The sequence below is a fragment of the Theropithecus gelada genome, chromosome 16 (genome assembly GCF_003255815.1).
Source record: "Theropithecus gelada isolate Dixy chromosome 16, Tgel_1.0, whole genome shotgun sequence".
Classification (NCBI taxonomy): domain Eukaryota; kingdom Metazoa; phylum Chordata; class Mammalia; order Primates; family Cercopithecidae; genus Theropithecus; species Theropithecus gelada.
Window position 1 is genome coordinate 37,714,976 of NC_037684.1, and position 19,175 is coordinate 37,734,150.

General features: G+C 45.1%; 1 protein-coding gene across 6 annotated transcripts in view; it reads right to left on the reverse strand.

Annotated features, from left to right (window-relative positions):
• The window catches only part of ICAM2 (intercellular adhesion molecule 2), a 34,442-nt gene extending 17,760 nt beyond the window's left edge, over positions 1-16,682 (reverse strand). For 2 of the 6 annotated variants that reach the window (XM_025363057.1, XM_025363054.1), the window contains exons 1-3: positions 16,567-16,682; positions 2,163-2,242; positions 1,035-1,139 (exon numbers count right to left, since the gene is read on the reverse strand). In XM_025363057.1, coding sequence (XP_025218842.1) covers positions 1,035-1,095 — 61 coding nt within the window. In that variant the 5' untranslated portion in view covers positions 1,096-1,139; positions 2,163-2,242; positions 16,567-16,682. Of the gene's footprint in view, positions 1-1,034; positions 1,630-2,162; positions 2,243-16,449 lie in introns of those variants that run through there. The other 4 variants (XM_025363056.1, XM_025363053.1, XM_025363055.1 and 1 more) reach the window with 4 other exon arrangements.
• Positions 16,683-19,175: the final 2,493 nt, after the last annotated feature.

The following is a 19,175-nucleotide window of genomic DNA, read 5'->3' on the forward strand; positions in this document are numbered from 1 at the left end:
CTTCCTCCAGCCCATCTGCCCATCAGCTCCAGAGTAGTCTTCCTCAGGCTGTGCTCCATCTCCATGCAGCGGGATCCCACTCACTCTTTAAGGTCAGCTCGAATGTCCCCTCCCCCACGAAGCCCTCCCACAAAGGGCCCTCTGTGGCCCTCCCTCCTCTCCTTTCTTCCACGAACACTTTCTGAACACCTGCTATGTCCAAAGCAGCAGGCTCTGGGGATACAGCAGTGATGAAAGTAGACCAAACACTGCCCTGGCGGAGCTCCAGTAAACAGTGACAGGCAGAGCACCCAGCCGGTCACATGGCAGAAAGGCGCCGAGAAAGGAAAACGCGAGAAAGTGGGGGTGAGGCCATTTTAAGGGTGAGGCCACTTTAAATATTGTGCTCCATGAAGGCCTCACCCAGACGGTGACTCCTGGGCAAAGGCATGCAGGGGCATGCCACGCCCTGCAGATACTCAGGGGCAGTGATCAAGGGGAAGGGGGCCAGCAGTACAAAGGCTAGGGCAGGAGGATTGTTGAGCCCAGGAGTTGGAGGCTGCAGTGAGCTATGATCACTCCCTGCACTCCAGCCTGGGCAACAGAGCAGGAACCTGTCTATAATAAAAATAAAAAAATTTAAAAAGTCTCAGCAGGCTGGGCATGGTGGCTCATGCCTGTAATCCCAGCACTTTGGGAGACCAAGGCGGGTGGATCACTTGAGTCCAGGAGTTCGAGACCAGCCCCCACCGTCTCTACAAAAAATACAAAAATTAGCTGGGCATGGTGGCTATCACCTGTGATCCCTGCTACTCAGGAGGCTGACGTGGAAGGATCACATGAGCCCAGGGAGGTGCAGTGGGCCATGATCATGCTACTGTACTCCAGCCTGGGTGATAGAGCGAGACCCCGTCTTAAAACAAAACAAAACAAAAAAACCCAACAACTTTAGTAACTTTTGGGCCTTCTCTTCCACCTGAAGCCACAGGGAACGGGGCACCCCCACGCTCTCGGCTGGCATGTGCCAAATCAGGAACCCCAGAAACCCGGCTTACCTGAACAGCAGACCAGGGCAAAGAGGGCCACGGTCAGGGTCCCGAAACCAAAAGAGGACATCTCCAGCAGTGTCCACGGGCTTGCAGGGACCAGCGAAGGGCTGCCTGGAGGGAGACGGAGGGCGCAGGTCAGAGCGCAGGTCTGACCACGGCCCAGAATCCCCAGCCTCCTGCAAACTGATGACTGCATTTCCTCTCATTATCTGAGAGATCTTTGGGAAGCCACGTGCACCAGCTGGTTCTAGGACCCCAGGCCTCCAAGAATCCAGGCAGAGGAAGCTGGGAAGCCGCTGATAAGCAGGGCATAACCCAGTCCTCCCTGCTGGCTCCCTGTGCAAGGGGCAGGACAGGCAATGGGTGCACGCATGTGTGTGTGTGTGAGATGTGTGCACAGGGGAGTCAGGCCTACAAGCCCCAGATCTGGGGAACCCCAAATCCCATGGGATGCATTGTTGGAGTCACGCCTATGAGGCAACCATCCAAAGGCAGGACCTGTCCAGGAAATGCAGTCACCATAGCAAAAGGGGACAGTGACTTGGGCTTTTCTAAGGAAGCCTGGATGGGAATTTGAGCTTCTCCTGCTAAATGCCTGGCGCAAGTCTGCATAAACCTTAATATCCCACTCAGTTTTCTCTCTTCTTTTTTTTTCTTTCATTTTTTTTTTTGAGATGGAGTCTCACTCTTGTCCCCCAGGCTGTAGTGCCGTGGCACGATTTTTGGTTTACTGCAAACTGCGCCTCCCAGATTCAAGCAATTCTCCTGCCTCAGCCTCTAGAGTAGCTGACATTACAGGAGCGCATCACCACGCCCAGCTAATTTTGTATTTTTAGTAGAGATCGGGTTTCATCATGTTGGCCAGGTTGGTCTTGAACTCCTGACCTCAGGTGATCCGCCTGCCTCGACCTCCCAAAGTGCTAGGATTCCAGGCATGAGCCACCACGCCTGGCCCCCACTCAGTTTTCAACCTAGACTTGATCTTGACTCAGCTGATTCAGGGCCAACTTGAGGCCCAGAGCCTCAGGAAATGCATCCCATAGTAGTCTGCAGCAACCCAGGCACAGACGGAGAATGAGGTCCAGTCTGGGGGCAGCCACACCCCCAAACCATGGCCTCCATTTCCTGGCCTACCTGATGTCCTCCCCTTTCCCTGTCTCCAGGAGGGAGCCTTGGGCTGGGAGGACTGGGGCCTGAGGTGTTTCAGTTTATTCCTAGGGAGGAATCCCCAGAAGCAGTGAGCAGGTATAAGGGAGGGATTTCAATGGAAGAGAGGACCTTCCTGGGGGATCGCCACACAGTCTCATCCCCCAGTTCTGCCTAAGATCTCTTTTGCAACCAGGCAGGGAAAGAACAAGTCTTCTTGCTTTCTCAGGGGAACCCCCGATGGGGCCTTTCCAAAGGGGTGCCCCAGAATCATCAGGGCTTCAGCCAAGCTCCAGTCCGGGGTGGGAGGGCAGGGTGAGGTCCTGGCCTTCCCTCACCGCTGAGGTCAAAGGCAGTTACTACTGTGCACAACCATCAAGCACTGCCATTGTTAGCCTGGACCCAGGGACGTCCCTGGACGCAGACGCAGTCGCTGGACTTGGGAATGATGCAGGGAGGAAGGGGCGGGGCCTGGGGCCAGCAAAGAAAAGGAGAACAGGGTGGAGCTTCACCCCCAGCCTGGAGGAATCTGATTTCATGTGAGGCCAGCAAAGTCCTGAGAGCAGGAAACACTCCTGAAACCCAAGCCAGGGGCTGAGGAGGTGGTTCCAGGGACTGGGACAAAAGGGTGGGGATGGGGACATTGCTGTAGTGGAGACTCTGTGTCCTCCACTGAGTCAGAATAATAATAATAACAATAACAACAGCAATAATAATAATAGTAAACATTTACTTACTACTTACCAGCAATAATAATAATAATAGTAAACATTCAGTCGTGCACTGTCACAAGTATTCTATAAATATTAACCAATTAATCCCCTAACTCTGTGAGGCAGGTACTGTTACTGTCCCCATCTTACAGATGGGAAAACTGAGGCACGGCAAGGTTAAGTGACTTGTTCAAGGTCACATACCTAGAAAAAATGAAGTCACTATGAATGATAGCCTGCCATGGTGACTGTTGAAACCCGCCCTAGCAGGCGCGAGAAGAGGATTGTTAGGAGCCAGGTTCCCAGGAGACCCTCAAGAGGGAAAAGCAACACAGCAGAAGGCCAGAGGAAGGTTCTGGGGCCTTCCTCGCTGTGAGGGACTGGGGGAAGGTGGGGTGATCCACACCTGAAGTGCTCCAAACAGCTTCTGGAAGGGACAGTGCTTGGGAATCCCGCTGGCACACACAGCAGGGCAAGCCTGATTCTCTCTTCAAGCAAGGCCTCTGCAGTCCAACATCCTCCCCAAAAGCACAGGTCCCAGTTTCCAGCCCCCATCTCCTCCTGTGATGTCTCCCATCCTTCCTGGGCAGGCCTTGCTTGGCTGGGACACACGGGGCATGTGACCATCTATTTGTTAGAAATATTTACTGCTTTCTAACCGTTAACACATCAACCTCCCTGCCTCCTCACTGGCCCATCAGCCATGAGGGCAGAAGCTGAATCTCATGTACTGCTACATCCACCCAGTGTAGGACACTGCCTGGCACATAGTAGGTGCTTCATCACTGTTGAATTGGTAGATGGATGCATGCATGCATGGATTAGTGAATGAATGAGAGAGTTTGTCCTAAACAAGCTTGGGCAAAGGCTGTTTTTATTTTTAGGTCCTAAGCATTTATTGTTTTTGTTTGCCCAGCTTCTTCCTCCTGCTACTGCTAAAGTCTCTGCTCCCCAAGGCCATAAGGCTGACCTTATAATGTAAATAAGGCCAATCATGGTACCTTACTCCTCGAGGATGGGCACTTTGAGTTAGGCCTGAGCAGAGGTTTTCTTTTTTTGAGACAGAGTCTCGCTCTGTTGCCCAGGCTGGAGTGCAGTGGCGTGATCTTGGCTCACTGCAAGCTCTGCCTCCTGAGTTCAAGGGATTCTCCTGCCTCAGCCTCCTGAATAACTGGTATTACAGGTGCCCACCACCACGCCCAGCTAATTTTTGTATTTTTAGTAGAGACAGGGTTTCACTGTGCTGGCCAGGCTGGTCTTGAACTCCTGACCTCGTGATCTGCCCGCCTCTGAGCAGAGATTTTCCTGGGACTTTCTGAACCAGAGCCAGTAGGAACACACCCTTCCCTTTCTAGTCCTAACACTAGACGCACGTGAGCCAGCAACTGTGCGTGCTCATGCCCCACAACTGAAGAAGTTGAAAGGAAGGAAAGTCAACTCAGTGTAGGAGGTGCCCTTAACCCAAGATGGAAGGTGATCTAGAGTTGTTACGGGGAAAGTGCTGGTTGTGGGGGTAAGGGGTGGACTCTGATGGGTGGTGGGCTGGGTTAGGTGCCAGGCGATGACTCTGTGTTCACTCAGGACTCGTGTTGCAGAAGTGAAAGAGCTTTCCAGGCTGAACACAGTGGAAAGTTCTGACCCTTCAAATCTGACCATGGGAGTCAGGACTGGACATGGGTCCTTGTGTACAGAGAGTTACTGTGAGGCTTGCCCTACAAAATGTCCAGGACAGAACAGGAAAAGAGCTTGCAGCACACTCAACATTAATCATTAGGTCAGCATGCTCTCTGACCTGCTTCCTCATAGTTGCTCAGTGCCTATTGCCCCAGAATTATGCAGACTCTGTCACAGGATTAGAGTTCCCTTAACTGCTCTAAAGGTAACAGCTTGAACATTATAAAATGTTAACTTTTCTCTTTGAGATATTCTTTCAGTGCCTGCATACCAGTGAAAGCACTCATGCCAGCTGGTCCGAAGGACCCCACTGGTGCCAGCCAGTCTGAGGGACCCAATTAATGCCAGCTGGCCTGAAGGACCCCACGAGGAGCTGACTCACAAAAGAATGCAGTTTCTATATTCCGATGATTTTATCCCCTTACCTTGACCAGTCATTGACCCCAGTTTACCGGCCTCTTGCCCTCCACAATCTCCTCTAAAATCCCAGCCCAGAACTCTTTGGGGAGATGGATTTGATGGTCTTCCCAATCTCCTCACCTGGCACCCTGGGATCATTAACCTTTTTCTCTGCAGCAAACCCTGCTGTGTCAGTGTAATTGGCCTGTTGCTGCACAGCAGTGGCCATACACACCTGTTGGTCCTGTAACACAGGAATAAGAGGAAACTAACCATGATGTAGAAGAGAGAAGAAACTGGGGGTCCTTCCTGGAAAATTGTTTTCACCATGAAATGTCTCCTGTTTTGCTCTCTGGATCCCTAAGTTTCTCAAGGAAGGGGGCTATAAAACGGGAGGAGTTAAGATAGTTCTGGAAAACATGAGAGAATTTTTGAGGGGAGGGGAAATTACAGTCTCAGTTTAGAAAGTGCAGTGGCACGATCTTGGCTCACCACAACCTCCACCTCCCAGGTTCAAGCGATTCTCCTGACTCAGTCTCCCGAGTAGCTAGGACTACAGGTGCCCACCACGATGCCCAGAGAGCCACAAAGCTCTCCCACAGAGCTTTGGAAGGATTAAACTGTGACTGGGTCCTAATCCAATGACTTGCCTCTCTTGTTTGAAATTAAAAAAAAAAAAAACAAACAACTATTAATGTAGAATTGTGTACCCAGCAAAACCATCTTTCAAGAACCAAAGTTAACAAAAACAGATAAACAAAAGGTTTATTTATCCCCCCAAATACCTAAATGAACATTTAAAAATGTGCTTCAACAAGAAGAAAAAATGATTACAGAACAGTTTGCTATGCAAAGAAGGGCAAGAAAATAAAATGGCAAATGACTACACAACTCCAAACAAATATTGTTTACAATAATGGTAATATTAATAATTATAATGTTTATTTTGAGAAGTTTTTAGAAGTTCAAAACTAAAATACTGGGTAAGAATGTATAAGGAAGGATTGGAGTTAAAGCATTCTAAGATTCTAACTTGGAATGTTTAGGAGGAGGACACATTTTAAGTTATATAAGGAATGGGAGAAAATATATGCAAATCATACATGCAATAAGGGGCTAATATCCAAAATATATAAGAAACTCAACTCAATAGCAAGAAAAAAACCCCACAATTTTAAAATGGGCACAGACCAGCCCAATGTCTCTTGGACTTTATATAATGCCATATAATGTTGTCAGAATAAAGAGAAAAGTGAAAAAAATAAACAAAAATGGGCAAAGGACCTGAGTAGACATTTCTCAAAAGAAGACATACAAATGGGCCGGGCACAGTGGCTTGCACCCATAATCCCAGCACTTTGAGAGTCCAAGGCAGGCAGATCACGTTGAGAGTCCAAGGCAGGCGGATCACGAAGTCAGGAGATGGAGATCATCCTGGCTAACACGGTGAAACCTCGTCTCTACTAAAAATACAAAAAGTTAGCCGGGCGTAGTTTCGGGCACCTGTAGTCCCAGCTACTCGGGAGATGGAGGCAGGAGAATCGCTTGAACCTGGGAGGCGGAGGTTGCGGTGAACCGATCGCGCCACTGCACTTCAGCCTGGGTGACAGAGCGAGACTCCGTCTCAAAAAAAGAAGACATACAAATGGCCAAGAGGTATATTAAGAAGTGCCCACCATCACTAATTATCAAGGAAATGCAAATTAAACCCACAATGAGATATCACTTCACACCTGTTAGAATGGCTATTTTCAAAAAGACAAGAGATAAGTGTTGATGACAGCTGGGCATGATGGCTCCTGTTTGTAATCCTAATACTTTGGGAGGCTGAGGCAGGAGGATCCCTTGAACCCAGGAGTTTGAGACCAGCCTGGGCAACATAGGGAGACCCTGTCTTGAAAAAATATATACTTTTTAAAAAGAGAAACGTGTTCATGAGAATGTAGAGAAAAAGGAATGCTTACATGCAGTTAGGAAGAATGTGAATTAGTGCAGCTATTATGGAAAATAGAATGGAGGCTCCTCAAAAAATTGAAAGTACAACTACAGAGGATCTAGCAATCCCACTACTGGCCATATATCCAAATGAAATGAAACCAGCATGTCAAAGAGATATCTGCACTCCCATGTTCACTGCAGCATTATTCACAATAGACAAGATATAGAATCAAACTAAGTGCCCAACAGTGGATGAAGGGATAAAGAAAATCTGATACATATACACAGTGGAATACTATTCAGCCTTAAAAAGAAGGAAATCCTGTCATTTTTGACAACATGAACAAACCTGGAGGACAGTATGGCAAGTGAAATAAGACAGGCATAGAAAGACAAATACTGGCCGGGTATAGTGGCTCACACTTGTAATCCCAGCACTTTGGGAGGTTGAGGCAGGAGGATTGATTGAGCCCAGGAGTTCAAAACCAGCCTGGGCAACATAGTGAGACCCTGTGTCTATTATTTTAAAAATTTTTGACTGGGCAAGGTGGCTCATGCCTGTAATCCTAGCACTTTGGGAGGCCAAGGCGGGTGGATCACTTGAGGTTAGGAGTTCGAAATCAGGCTGGACAACATGGTGAAACCCCATCTCTACTAAATATGTAAAAATTAGCAGGGCCTAGTGGTGCATGTCTGTAATCCCAGCTGATCAGGAAGCAGAGGCAGGAGAATCGCTTGAACCCAAGAGGCGGAGGTTGCTGTGAGCTGAGATTGTGCCACTGCACTCCAGCTTGGGCGACAGAGCAAAATTCTGTATCAAAAGAAAAAGAAGTATAAAAATTAAAAAAGAAAAAAAAGAAAGACAAATACTTTATGATCTTACTTACAGGTTGAATTAAAAAATCAAACTCATAGAATCAGAAAGTAGAATGACAGCTACTAGGGAGTGAGAGAAGGGGAGGGATTGTGAGAGATATTGGTCAAATAGTTAAAAATTTCAGTTAGACTGGAGGAAAAAGTTTAAGAGATCCATTATACAACATGGTGACTATAATAACATTGTATTGTGAAGTTGAAAATTGTTTCCTTTCCTTTTCTTTTTTTCTTTTACTCTTTATTTATTTATTTTTTTTGAGACGGACTCTTGCTCTATTGCCCAGGCTAGAGTGCAATGGCACAATCTCGGCTCACTGCAACCTCTGCCTCCCAGGTTCAAGCGATTCTCCAGCCTCTGCCTCCCAAGTAGCTGGGATTACAGGCGTGCACCACCGCATATGGCTAATTTTTTTTTTTTTGTATTTTTAGTAGAGATGGGGCGTCACCATTTTGGCCAGGCTGGTCTCGAACTCCTGACCTCAGGTGATCCACCCACCTCGGCCTCCCAAAGTGCTGGGATTACGGGCGTGAGCCACCGCGCCTGGCCAAAAATTGTTAAGAGAGTAGATTTTTAAGTGTTCTCACCACACAGTGGTAACTATGTGAAAGAATTCATATGTTAATTAGCTCGACTTAGCCATTTCACAATGTATGCATATGTCACAACACCATGTATATATAGATATATACCATCACCCTCCGTATCCATGGGTTTCACATCTATGAATTTAACCAGCCCAGAATAAAAAATATTGGCCGGGCGCAGTGGCTCACGGCTGTAATTCCAGCACTTTGGGAGGCTGAGGCGGGCAGATCACCTGAGGTCAGGAGTTCAAGACCAGCCTGGCCAGCATGGTGAAACCCCATCTCTACTAAAAATATAAAAATTAGCCAGGTGTGGTGGCACATGCCTGTAGTTCCAGCTACTTGAGGCAGGTGAATCACTTGAACCAGGGAGGCAGAGGTTGTGGTGAGCCGAGATCACACCATTGCACTCCAGCCTGGGTGACAGAGCAAGGCTCTGCCAAAAAAAAAAAAGTATTAAAAAGTTTACACAACATTTTACAAAAAGCAAAACTTGGGTTTGCTGCACACCAAGTACTGTTGAATCCACATGAATGAAGTGATGTGTAACACTGTCTTAGGTGTTCTAAATAATCTAGAGATAGTTTAAAGTATACAGGAGGATGTGTGTAGGTTATATGCAAACTCTATGCAGTTTTATATTAGGGACTTGAGCATCCTCAAATTTTGGCATCTGTTGGGAGGGTTCTGAAATCGATCCCTTCATGTATACTGAATAGTGACTCTATAATTTTTGTCAAATATTAAAAGAGCATGTAAAATTTCAAGGAAAACCAGTACAGATAAAGTATATAAATTCTAAACCACTGGAGAGGCTTAAAAATGTATAAAAACAATCCAAACAACCCTTAAAAAAAATTAAGAAGAAAGCTGAGTGTGGCGGCTTGTGCCGATAATCCCAGTACTTCGGGAGGCTGGGGCGAGTGGATTACCTGAGGTCAAGTGTTCGAGGCCAGTGTGGCCAACATGGTGAAACCACTCTCCACTAAAAATACAAAAATTTGTTGGACATAGTGGTATGTGCCTGTGGTCTCAGCTACTCAGGAGGCTGAGGCATAAGAATTGCCTGAACATGGGAGGCGGAGATTGCAGTGAGTTGAGATCGCACCACTGCACTCCAGCCTGGGCAACAGAGTCTCACTCTGTCTCAAGAAATAAAAAAATACAAACACAAATACAAAAATTAGCCAGGTGTGGTGATGTGTGTCTGTAGTCTCTGCTACTTGGGAGGCTGAGGTGGGAGGATTGCTTGAACCCAGGAGGTGGAGGTTGCAGTGAGCCAAGATCGTGCCACTGCACTCCAACCTGGGTGATAAGGTGAGTTCCTATCTCAAAAAAGAAAAAAATAACGCTAAAACACAAAGCTCAGCTCTATGTTGTTTGTTGTTTACAAGAGACATACCTCATGCATAAGGATATGGAATTGGTTGAAAGTCAAAGGATGAAAAGGATATACTAGGCAAACATCAAAAGAAAGCTTGGGAAGCTATGTTTATATCAGACAAAGATGAATTTAAAGACAAAAACATATATTAGGGATAGAGTGAGTACCTAGAATAAAGGGTCAATTCGCCGGGCGCGGTGGCTCAAGCCTGTAATCCCAGCACTTTGGGAGGCCGAGACGGGTGGATCACGAGGTCAGGAGATCGAGACCATCCTGGCTGACACGGTGAAACCCCGTCTCTACTAAAAAATACAAAAACTGAGCCGGGCGAGGTGGCAGGCTCCTGTAGTCCCAGCTACTCGGGAGGCTGAGGCAGGAGAATGGCGTAAACCCAGGAGGTGGAGCTTGCAGTGAGCTGAGATCCGGCCACTGCACTCCAGCCTGGGCGACAGAGCGAGACTCCGTCTCAAAAAAAAAAAAAAAAGGGTCAATTCACGAGGAAGCTACAATAGTTCTGAATTTCTAAGCACCTAGCTTGAAAGAACTATAAAGAGGTAAAACCACAATCACAACAGGAAATTTTAACATATGTCTCTTAATTACGAGATGCAGACAGAAAAAAAAAATCAGTGTTGTAAATGCTTGAACTGCATCTATAAAGTAGAGAATACAAATTCTTCAAGAAGATGAGTTTTAAAACCCTTATATATTTGACAGTTTAAAAACATACTCTAAATAATGCATTAGTCAAAGAAGAAATCATAATGACACATTTATAAATTCCTAAAATTGAATGATAATGAAAATACCATGTTAAAATTTCTGCGAGGCTGCAAAAGTTGTGCTTGGAGGGAAATCTAGAGCCTTGAATGCTTGTATTACAAAATAACTCTGGGCCAGATGCAGTGACTCATGCCTGTAATCCCAGCACTTTGGGAGGCCAAGGCAGGAGGATTGCCCCCACCCAGGAATTTGAGACAGGCCTGGGCAACATGGTAAGATCACATCAAGAAAGAAAGAAAGAGAGCAAGAGAGAAAGCGAGAGAGAGAGAGAGAGAGAGAGAGAGGAAGAAAGGAAGGAAAGAAAGAAAAGTCTGATGGCCAGGCGTGGTGACTCATGCCTATAATCCCAGCACTCTGGGAGGCCAAGGCGGGTGGATCACCTGAGCTCAGGGGCTTGAGACCAGCCTGGGCAACATAGTGAGATATTATCTCTCTATTAAAATAAAAAATGTTTTTTAAAAAACCTTTCCCTACAAAACTCAATAGGATAGGCAAGTCTCCAGTGAAATCGATATATAAAGAAAAAGAAGGCACATGTAAACATAATTAGGAATGTAAATGGAAACATAAACATGAGAAGAAAAAAACTATACAAATGTATGGAAACAGAAAGTGAAACAGTAGTGGCCAGGGGCTGTGGAAGAGAGGAAATGAGAATCCTTTAAATGGGTTTAGTTTTCGTTTTGCCAGGTGGAAAAAGTTCTGAAGATGGACTGCAAAACAGTGAGAACGTACTTAACATTAATTGCTGATGTGTACACTTAAAAATGGTTATTTGGTACATTTTATGTTATGTGTATTTTACCACAATGAAAAATAAAGAAGACTATAAAGACGTTAGGCTACAACATAGGAATCAAAGTAGATCAAGTCTCAGAAAAATATAACTTACCAAACTTATTTAAGAAGAAATAAAAAGCCTAAATGCTTCTAACAACTATTAAAGAAATTGAATCAGGGCAGGGTGTGGTGGCTCACGGGTAATCCCAGCATTTTGGAAGGCTGAGGTGGGAAGACGCCTTGAGCCCAAGAGTTTGAGACCATCCTGGGCAACATGACAAAACCCATCTCTACAAAAAATACAAAAATTAGCCTGGCGTGGTGGCACACATCTGTAGTCACAACTACTTGGGAGGTGGAGTTAGGACGATAGCTTGAGCCTGGGAGGTTGAGGCTGCAGTAAACTGAGATTACGCCACTGTATTCTAGCCTAGGTAACAAAGTGAGATCGTGTCTCCAAGAAAAAAATAAAATAAAACAAAAAAACTTGAATCAGCAATTTAAAGATCTTCCCATGAAGAAAATACCAGGTCTAGATGGTTTTTGCAGAAGTTCAAGTAAGGGTAACTCTTTTTAAAAAATTATTATTATTTATTTAGTTTTTTAGAAATGGAGTTTTGCTATATTGCCCAGGCTAGTCTCAAACTCTTGGGCTCGAGAGATCTTCCTGCCTTAGTCTCTCCAGTAACTGTGACTATAGGCACACAGCACTGTGCCTGATTAGTAATTCTAATTTTATAAAAACTCTTTCTGAGAATGGAAAAAATGAAAACATTAACCCTTTCCATGAGGCCAGTGTAACCTTAATATCTAAACAAGACAAGTGCAAGAAGAGAAAGTAACATTAGAGGCCCGTTTCACTCATGACTATAAATGCAACGGTTACAAGAAAAATACTGGTAAATCAAATCTGGCAGTGTAAAAAAAAAAGACATCATGTTCTAGTTGGGTTTGTCTCAGGTATGCAAAGATGGTTTAAAAACAGACGAAATGTCTATAAACATTATTTATTATGTTGGTAATAGTAGACTTTGGTGCTCTGTGTCATACCACTTCTGCCCTCTGCTGATTTCAGCTGTCCCTACAATGGATAATTTTGTTTAAGCCTAGATTCCCTTTAAGCTGCCAGTGCCCCTCCACCTACTCCCAAACTTATACCAAGCTTCTTTTTGCTTTTTGCCTCAGGGTCTTCTTCGATGCTTTAGGAACAATTTACTTGCCAGCTAGTGATTCCCAGGAGTGTGGGAGAGTTAAGGTCCCTAGAATGTGATCCTCACCCCATGGGGGAACAGGAGCCAGTGGATATACTTTCCAGCCTCCTTCTTGCCAGTGGGCAACTCTTGGAGACATCCTGTAGTTTTATCAGAGGTCTCAGCAGAATAAGCTTCCGTCGCCTACAGCTGCAACATCAGTCACCCTCCTTTAAATGGGCTTTTTCCTTCCTTCCTATCTGTTTTCCCTGCTCCTTCACTTCCTGCTTCCTGGAATCACCTCTCAAATAACCTATCTGAATCTAAGTCCTTGCTCCAGCCTGTGCTTTGGAACAAAGGATTTTGCTTTAGAGCAAAAGGAGCCCAAACTAAAACTTACATTAACAGATTTAAAAAGAAAAAAATATGATAATATCAACAGATTTAAAAAATTGACAACATTCAACACCCTTTTATGATACAAGCTCTTAGCAAATTAGAAGGAAATGTTCTTAACCTGATAAAGAAAACTTACACAAACTTACATATTGTTTTTAATGAGTAAATCTTAAGAGAATTTCCTTTAAAATCAGGAAGAGACAAAGATGCCTATGATTTCTGCCTCTATTTAATATTGTACCAAAGGTCTTATACATTGCAGTAAAAGGAAAGGAAGGAGAAAAGGAAGAAAGGAAGGAAGGGAAGGCAACCAAAACCATCAATATTTGTATACGGTATGACTACCTAGGTAGAAAATCCAAAAGAATCATCAGGCAAATGATTCAAAGTAATTAGAGATTTTAGCAAGGCAACTAGCTAAAAGATCAATATTCAAAAATTGGTTGTTCTTGTGTATATCAGTAACATACAAAAACATAATTTAAAAAATACATCATTTACAACAGTCAAAAAAGTAGAGCAACAAAACTAACAAAACCTAGAACTACAAGACCTATAGTAAGAAAATTACAATACTTTATTGAAAAATATGAAAGACAATCTAAATAGACAGAGAGATAACACATGTTCATGGGTAGGAATTCAATATTATAAAGATGTGAATTATTCTGTAACTGATCTACAGGGTCAGTGCAATTCCAATTAACCCCAATAAGGTTGCTCATGGAAACTGAATGCTGATTTTAAGGTTTATATGGAAGAACAAAAGAACCAAGACACTCCTAAAGGAAATGAATAAGGAGAGGGATTTGCTCTGCTAGATATTAGGACTTTCTGTAAAATATTGTGTTAGTGTAGGTATAGGCAAATTAACTGATGAAACAGAATAAAGAGCCCAGAAATACACCTATGTTTGTTTGAAACTTTGATGCAAAGATAACATAGAATATCACTGGGTAAAAGAAGGGTCTATTAAATGATGCTGGATCAATTGATTAACCATATGGAGAAAAAAGGGGCGAAATGTAACCCTATCTCACACCAAATATAGAAATTAATTCCATTTAGATTAAGGATTTATATGTGAAAGAAAATCTTCATAAGAAAATATAGGAGAGTATATCCATATCCTTGGGGCAAGACCTCAAAATTGTCAATAATAAAATCAACAATTGGTAACTTTGACTAGGACACAAATAAATAGGCCAGGCATGGTAGCTCACGCCTGTGACCCCAGCACTTTGGGAGGCCGAGGTGGGTGAAGCATGAGGTCAGGAGATTGAGACTATCCTGGCTAACACTGTGAAACCCCGTCACTACTAAAAATACAAAAAAATTAGCCTGGCGTGGTGGCGGGTGCCTGTAGTCCCTGCTACTCGGGAGTCTGAGGCAGGAGAATGGTGTGAACCCAGGAGATGGAGCTTGCAGTGAGCCGTGATGGCGCCACTGGACTCCAGCCTGGGTGACAGAGCAAGACTCTGTCTCAAAAAAAAAAAAAAAAAGACACAAAGAAACATTTCAAAGAAAAGGAGGCATGTCTAAAGAAGTGAAAAGATTCTTCAGCTCAAGAGTAGCCAGGGAAATTAAAATTAAAATTACAATGGGACAGATATTATTTTATATGCATTAGATTGGCAAAAGTTAAAAAATCTGACAAGACCAATTGTTGGAGAGGCCACAGGTTAATAGGCACCCTTCTAATTGCTGACGAGAGCGTATACTGGTGCTCTCGGAGATGATTAGGCATTATCTTATAAACTCAACATTCTTATACCCTGTAACTCACAATTCCATTCTTAGATGTATGCCCTAGAAACACTGTCACACTAAGAACCAGACATGTCCTTGTGTTTACTTCTTTATTTTTATTTTTATTTTTATTTTTTTGAGATGGGGTTTCATCCTATCACCCAGGCTGAAGTGCAGTGGCGTGATCTTGGCTTACTGCAACTTCCACCTCCCGGATTCAAGTTATTCTCCTGCCTCAGCCTCCCGAATGGCTAAACTAGAGGCGCATGCCACCACATCCAGCTAATTTTTGTATTTTTAGTAGAGATGGGGTTTCACCGTGTTGGCTAGGATGGTCTCTATCTCTATCTCTTGACTTTGTGATCCTCCCGCCTTGGCCTCCCAAAGTGCTGGGATTACAGGCGTGAGCCACACGTGCCTGGCCTTACTTCTTACTATCTGTGTGACCTTGAGCAGATCACTTAATCTTTCTGTGCCTCAATTTCCTCATCTGCAAAATGGAATCAATAATAGTACCTTCCTCATAGGGTTTTTGTGCAGATTAAACAAATAAAATAAGTAAATATTTTAAAGCATTTAGAACAGTGCCTAGCACACAGTAATGCTATATAACTATTTCATCAAATTAAAATAAATAGGGTAGCCGGGCACAGCAGTTCAAGACTATAGTCCCAACTAATCAGGAGGCCGAGGTGGGAAGATCACTGGATCCCAGGAGTTCGATGCGGTAGTGTGCTATGATCATGCCTGTGAATAGCCACTGCACTCCAGCCTGGACAATATAGTGTGACCCCATCTCAGTAAATAAATACATAGATATGCATATGTAATAAAGCACCTAAAAATAATCAAGAGAACAATAAACACAAAATTCCAGAGGGTGGATAGCTGTGGGTGGGAGGCAAGTAGCATAAAAGTGGACAAGTGGTGGCCTGGCGCAGTGTCCGACACCTGTAATCCCAGCATTTTGGGAGGCCGAGGCGGGTGGATCACGAGGTCAAGAGATCAAGACTATCCTGGCCAACATGGTGATACCTTGTCGCTACTAAAAATACAAAAATTAGCTGGGCATGGTGGCATGCGCCCCTATAGTCCCAGCTACTTGGGAGGCTGAGACAGGAGAATCGCTTGAACCCAGCAGGTGAAGGTTGTGGTGAGCTAAGATTGCGCCATTGCACTGCAGCCTGGGCAACAAGAATGAAAACTCTGTCTCAAAAAATAAAAAATTAAAAAAAAAAAAGGCAGATAAGTGGTGTTTGCAGTCTGGTGATATTCTATCCTTGTGCTGAGTGAGTGGCAGCTTCGGGGGTGTTTGGTATATTACTGAGCAGTATGATGATATGTATGTTACATATGCTTTTTATGTGTTACCTAGTAAATTTTACAAAAAATAATAAAAGGGAAAAAGGACCTTTCTACATGCCTAGACAGAAGAGGCTTCATGGGAATGTGAGCCATGGGTTAGGAAAGACCCCCTCAAACCGAGGCAGGTAGGATGTGAGCAACTGAGATTCATTATGAACCCACTGCGCCTGCCGTGGAGAACAGGGACTGTCCCTTCCCCTCTGCTTCAGCTCAGATGGTTCAGATCATAGCCCACGAGGGCCCCTAAATAAGGAGGCAGCCCCACATTTCTACATCGGCCAACAATATGGCAGAGCAGAGGAAGGAGAGAGCGGAGACAAATCAGGAAAGGAGCGCCAGGGCAAGTGCGTGAGCTCGGAGACCCGGCAGGGCAGGAGCTTCACGGAGGACGGCATGTCGAGCCACAGGAGCGCTGGGGATTCTCCAGCCCCTGTACTTACCAGGGAGAAACTGATGCCCAGAGAGGGGAACGCACTAAAACTCAGACCTCGACACTGCCAAAATTCTTCCCATGCCGCCAAGCTTCACTGGAGGGAAAGTGAGAAGCTCGACCTTACCCCTGTGGGCTCCAACAAGGGTGGCTCTGGGATCCCGGGCAGGAAATTGGTGACAAGGTGACAAGATGCACGTGTCACAGCTGCCCAGTTCACAACTTGTTATTCAGTTTTCTCCCTCCCCCCGACCAGAAGTGACGTGCTTCCTGTGCCCAGGTTCCCACCCTAAACTAGCCTCATTTAGCTCCACTTCCACACTGCCTTTTTGTTTTTAATTGTGGTAAAACGTACACAACAGAATTTACCGTTTTAATTTTTTTTTTTTTTTTTTGACTGAGTCTCAGTCACCCAGGCTGGAATACAGTGGTGTGATCTCGACTCACTGCAACCTCCGCCTCCTGAGTTCATGTGGTTCTTGTGCCTCAGCCCGTGGAGTAGCTGGGACCACAGGCACCCGCCACCATGACCGGCTAATTTTTGTATTTTTAGTAGAGACGGGGTTTCACCATGTTGGCCAGGCTGGTGTTGAACTCCTGACCTCAAGTGATCTGCCTGCCTCGGCCTCCCAAAGTTCTGGGATTACAGGCAAGAGCCACCACGCCGAGCCGATATTTTGTTGTTGTTGTTTTTAAGACAGTGTCTTGCTTTTGTTCCCCAGGCTGGAGTGCAGTGGCACAATCATAGTTCATGGCAGCCTCCGACCCCTGAGCTCAAGTGACCCTCCCTCCTCAACCTCCCAAGTGACTGGGACTACAAGTGTGCAGCAGGCTTGGCTAATTTCTGTAGTTTTTGTAGAGACAGAGTCTTTCTTATGTTGCCCAGCCTGATCTCAAACTCTTGAGCTCAAGCGATCCTCCCACCTCAGCCTCCCAAATGATGGGAATGAGCCAGCGTGCTAGGCCCATTTTAATTATTTTTAAGTGTACAGTTAGGGGTGCTAAGTACATTCACATTGTTCTGCAACCATCACCACCATCCATCTCTGGAGCACTCTCTTTTTCTTTTCTTTCTTTTGTTTTCGAGATAGAGTTTCGCTCTGTTGCCCAGGCTGGAGTGCAGTGGTGTGATCTTGGCTCACTGTAACCTCTGCCTCCCAGGTTCAAGCTATTCTCCTGCCTGAGCATTTTTTGTTTGTTTGTTTGTTTCTGTAGAGACGGAGCCTCGCTCTGTCACCCAAGCTGGAGTGTTGGAGTGCTGGAGTGCAGTGTTATGATCTCGGCTCACTGCAACCTCTGCCTCCTGAGTTCAAGCAATTCTCCTGCCTCAGCCTCCCGAGTAGCTGGGACTACAGGTGCACACCACCACGCCCAGCTAATTTCTTTTGTATTTTAGCAGGGACAGGGTTTCACCATGTTGCCTAGGCTGGTCTCAAACTCTTGAGCTCAGGCAATTCGCCCACCTCGGCCTCCCAGAGTGCTGGAATTACAGTCATGAGTCACTGTGCCCGGCCTTGCCTCAGCCTCTTGAGTCGCTGGGATTACAGGCACACGCTGCCTGGCTACTTTTTGTATTTTTAGTGGAGACGAGGTTTTATCATATTTTATTATGTTGGCCAGGCTGGTCTCGAACTCCTGACCTCAAAGGATCCGCCCGCCTAGGCCTCCCAAAGTGCTAGGATTACAGGCATGAACCACCATGCTTGGCCAGAACTGCCTTCCTTTTGAAGGCTGAGTAATATCCTATTGGGCATGTGTGCTGCATTCTGTTCATCCATTCGTATACTGATGGACACCTGTGTTGCTTCCACCTTTGGCTATTGTGAATAGTGCTGCTATCAACAGGGTTGTACAAATACCTGCTCAACACTCTGCTTTCAATTCTCTAGGGTGTGTACCCAGAAGTGGAAATGCTGGATCACAATGGTAAAATATACACAACAAAATTTACCATCTTAACCTTTTTTCTTTTTTTTAGTGGTAATTCTGGCTGGGGTGGGTGGCTCACACCTGTAAATCTAGCACTTTGGGAGGCTGAGATGGGAGAACTGCTTGAGCCTAGGACTTCAAGACCAGCCTGGGTGACAAAGTGAGACCCCATTTCTACAAAAATAAATAAATTTAAAAAAAGGTAATCTTGTTTAATTTTTGAGGATTCGCCATCTTATCTTCCTTACTCCTCCCTTTAATGTGCACTTTCTGTACTCACTGGGGCCTTCTGTGAATGAGGCAGTTCCAGGACAAGCTGCCTTCTGGTCCCCCAAGTGAGGCAGGCGAAGACCACAGAGCTGAGCCTTCCCTGGCTGTGACATGCCACTCCACAAAAGCCTCTTATTAGCGACTAAGAGCCATCACTTCCTCAAATCTTATCAGACCTGCCACCTTGCCTAGCAATATTACAACAATTACTCTAGAAGAGTGACTTTGTACAAACAAGCAGAAAGTATGAACGCTGGTGGTCTATGCAACTTTTAACAATCCAGGTGCTAGATCCATCCAGAACTTGCAGATTACCCTGTGTACCCACTTTGAGAGCTGCACACACAGTCCTGCTGTTCTGCTGTGTAGCCAGAGTTGAGACCCCTTTACATACTTACTCAGGCATCATTTGGGCCAAACTCCACTCTGTAAACCTCCTCCCTCAACTTTGTGGCTTCTGAGTAGATCGCTTTCCATTTCCATTTATTTCTTTTTCTTCTTTGCTTGGTTTCTGGTACATTCCTCTTTGAACTGCCA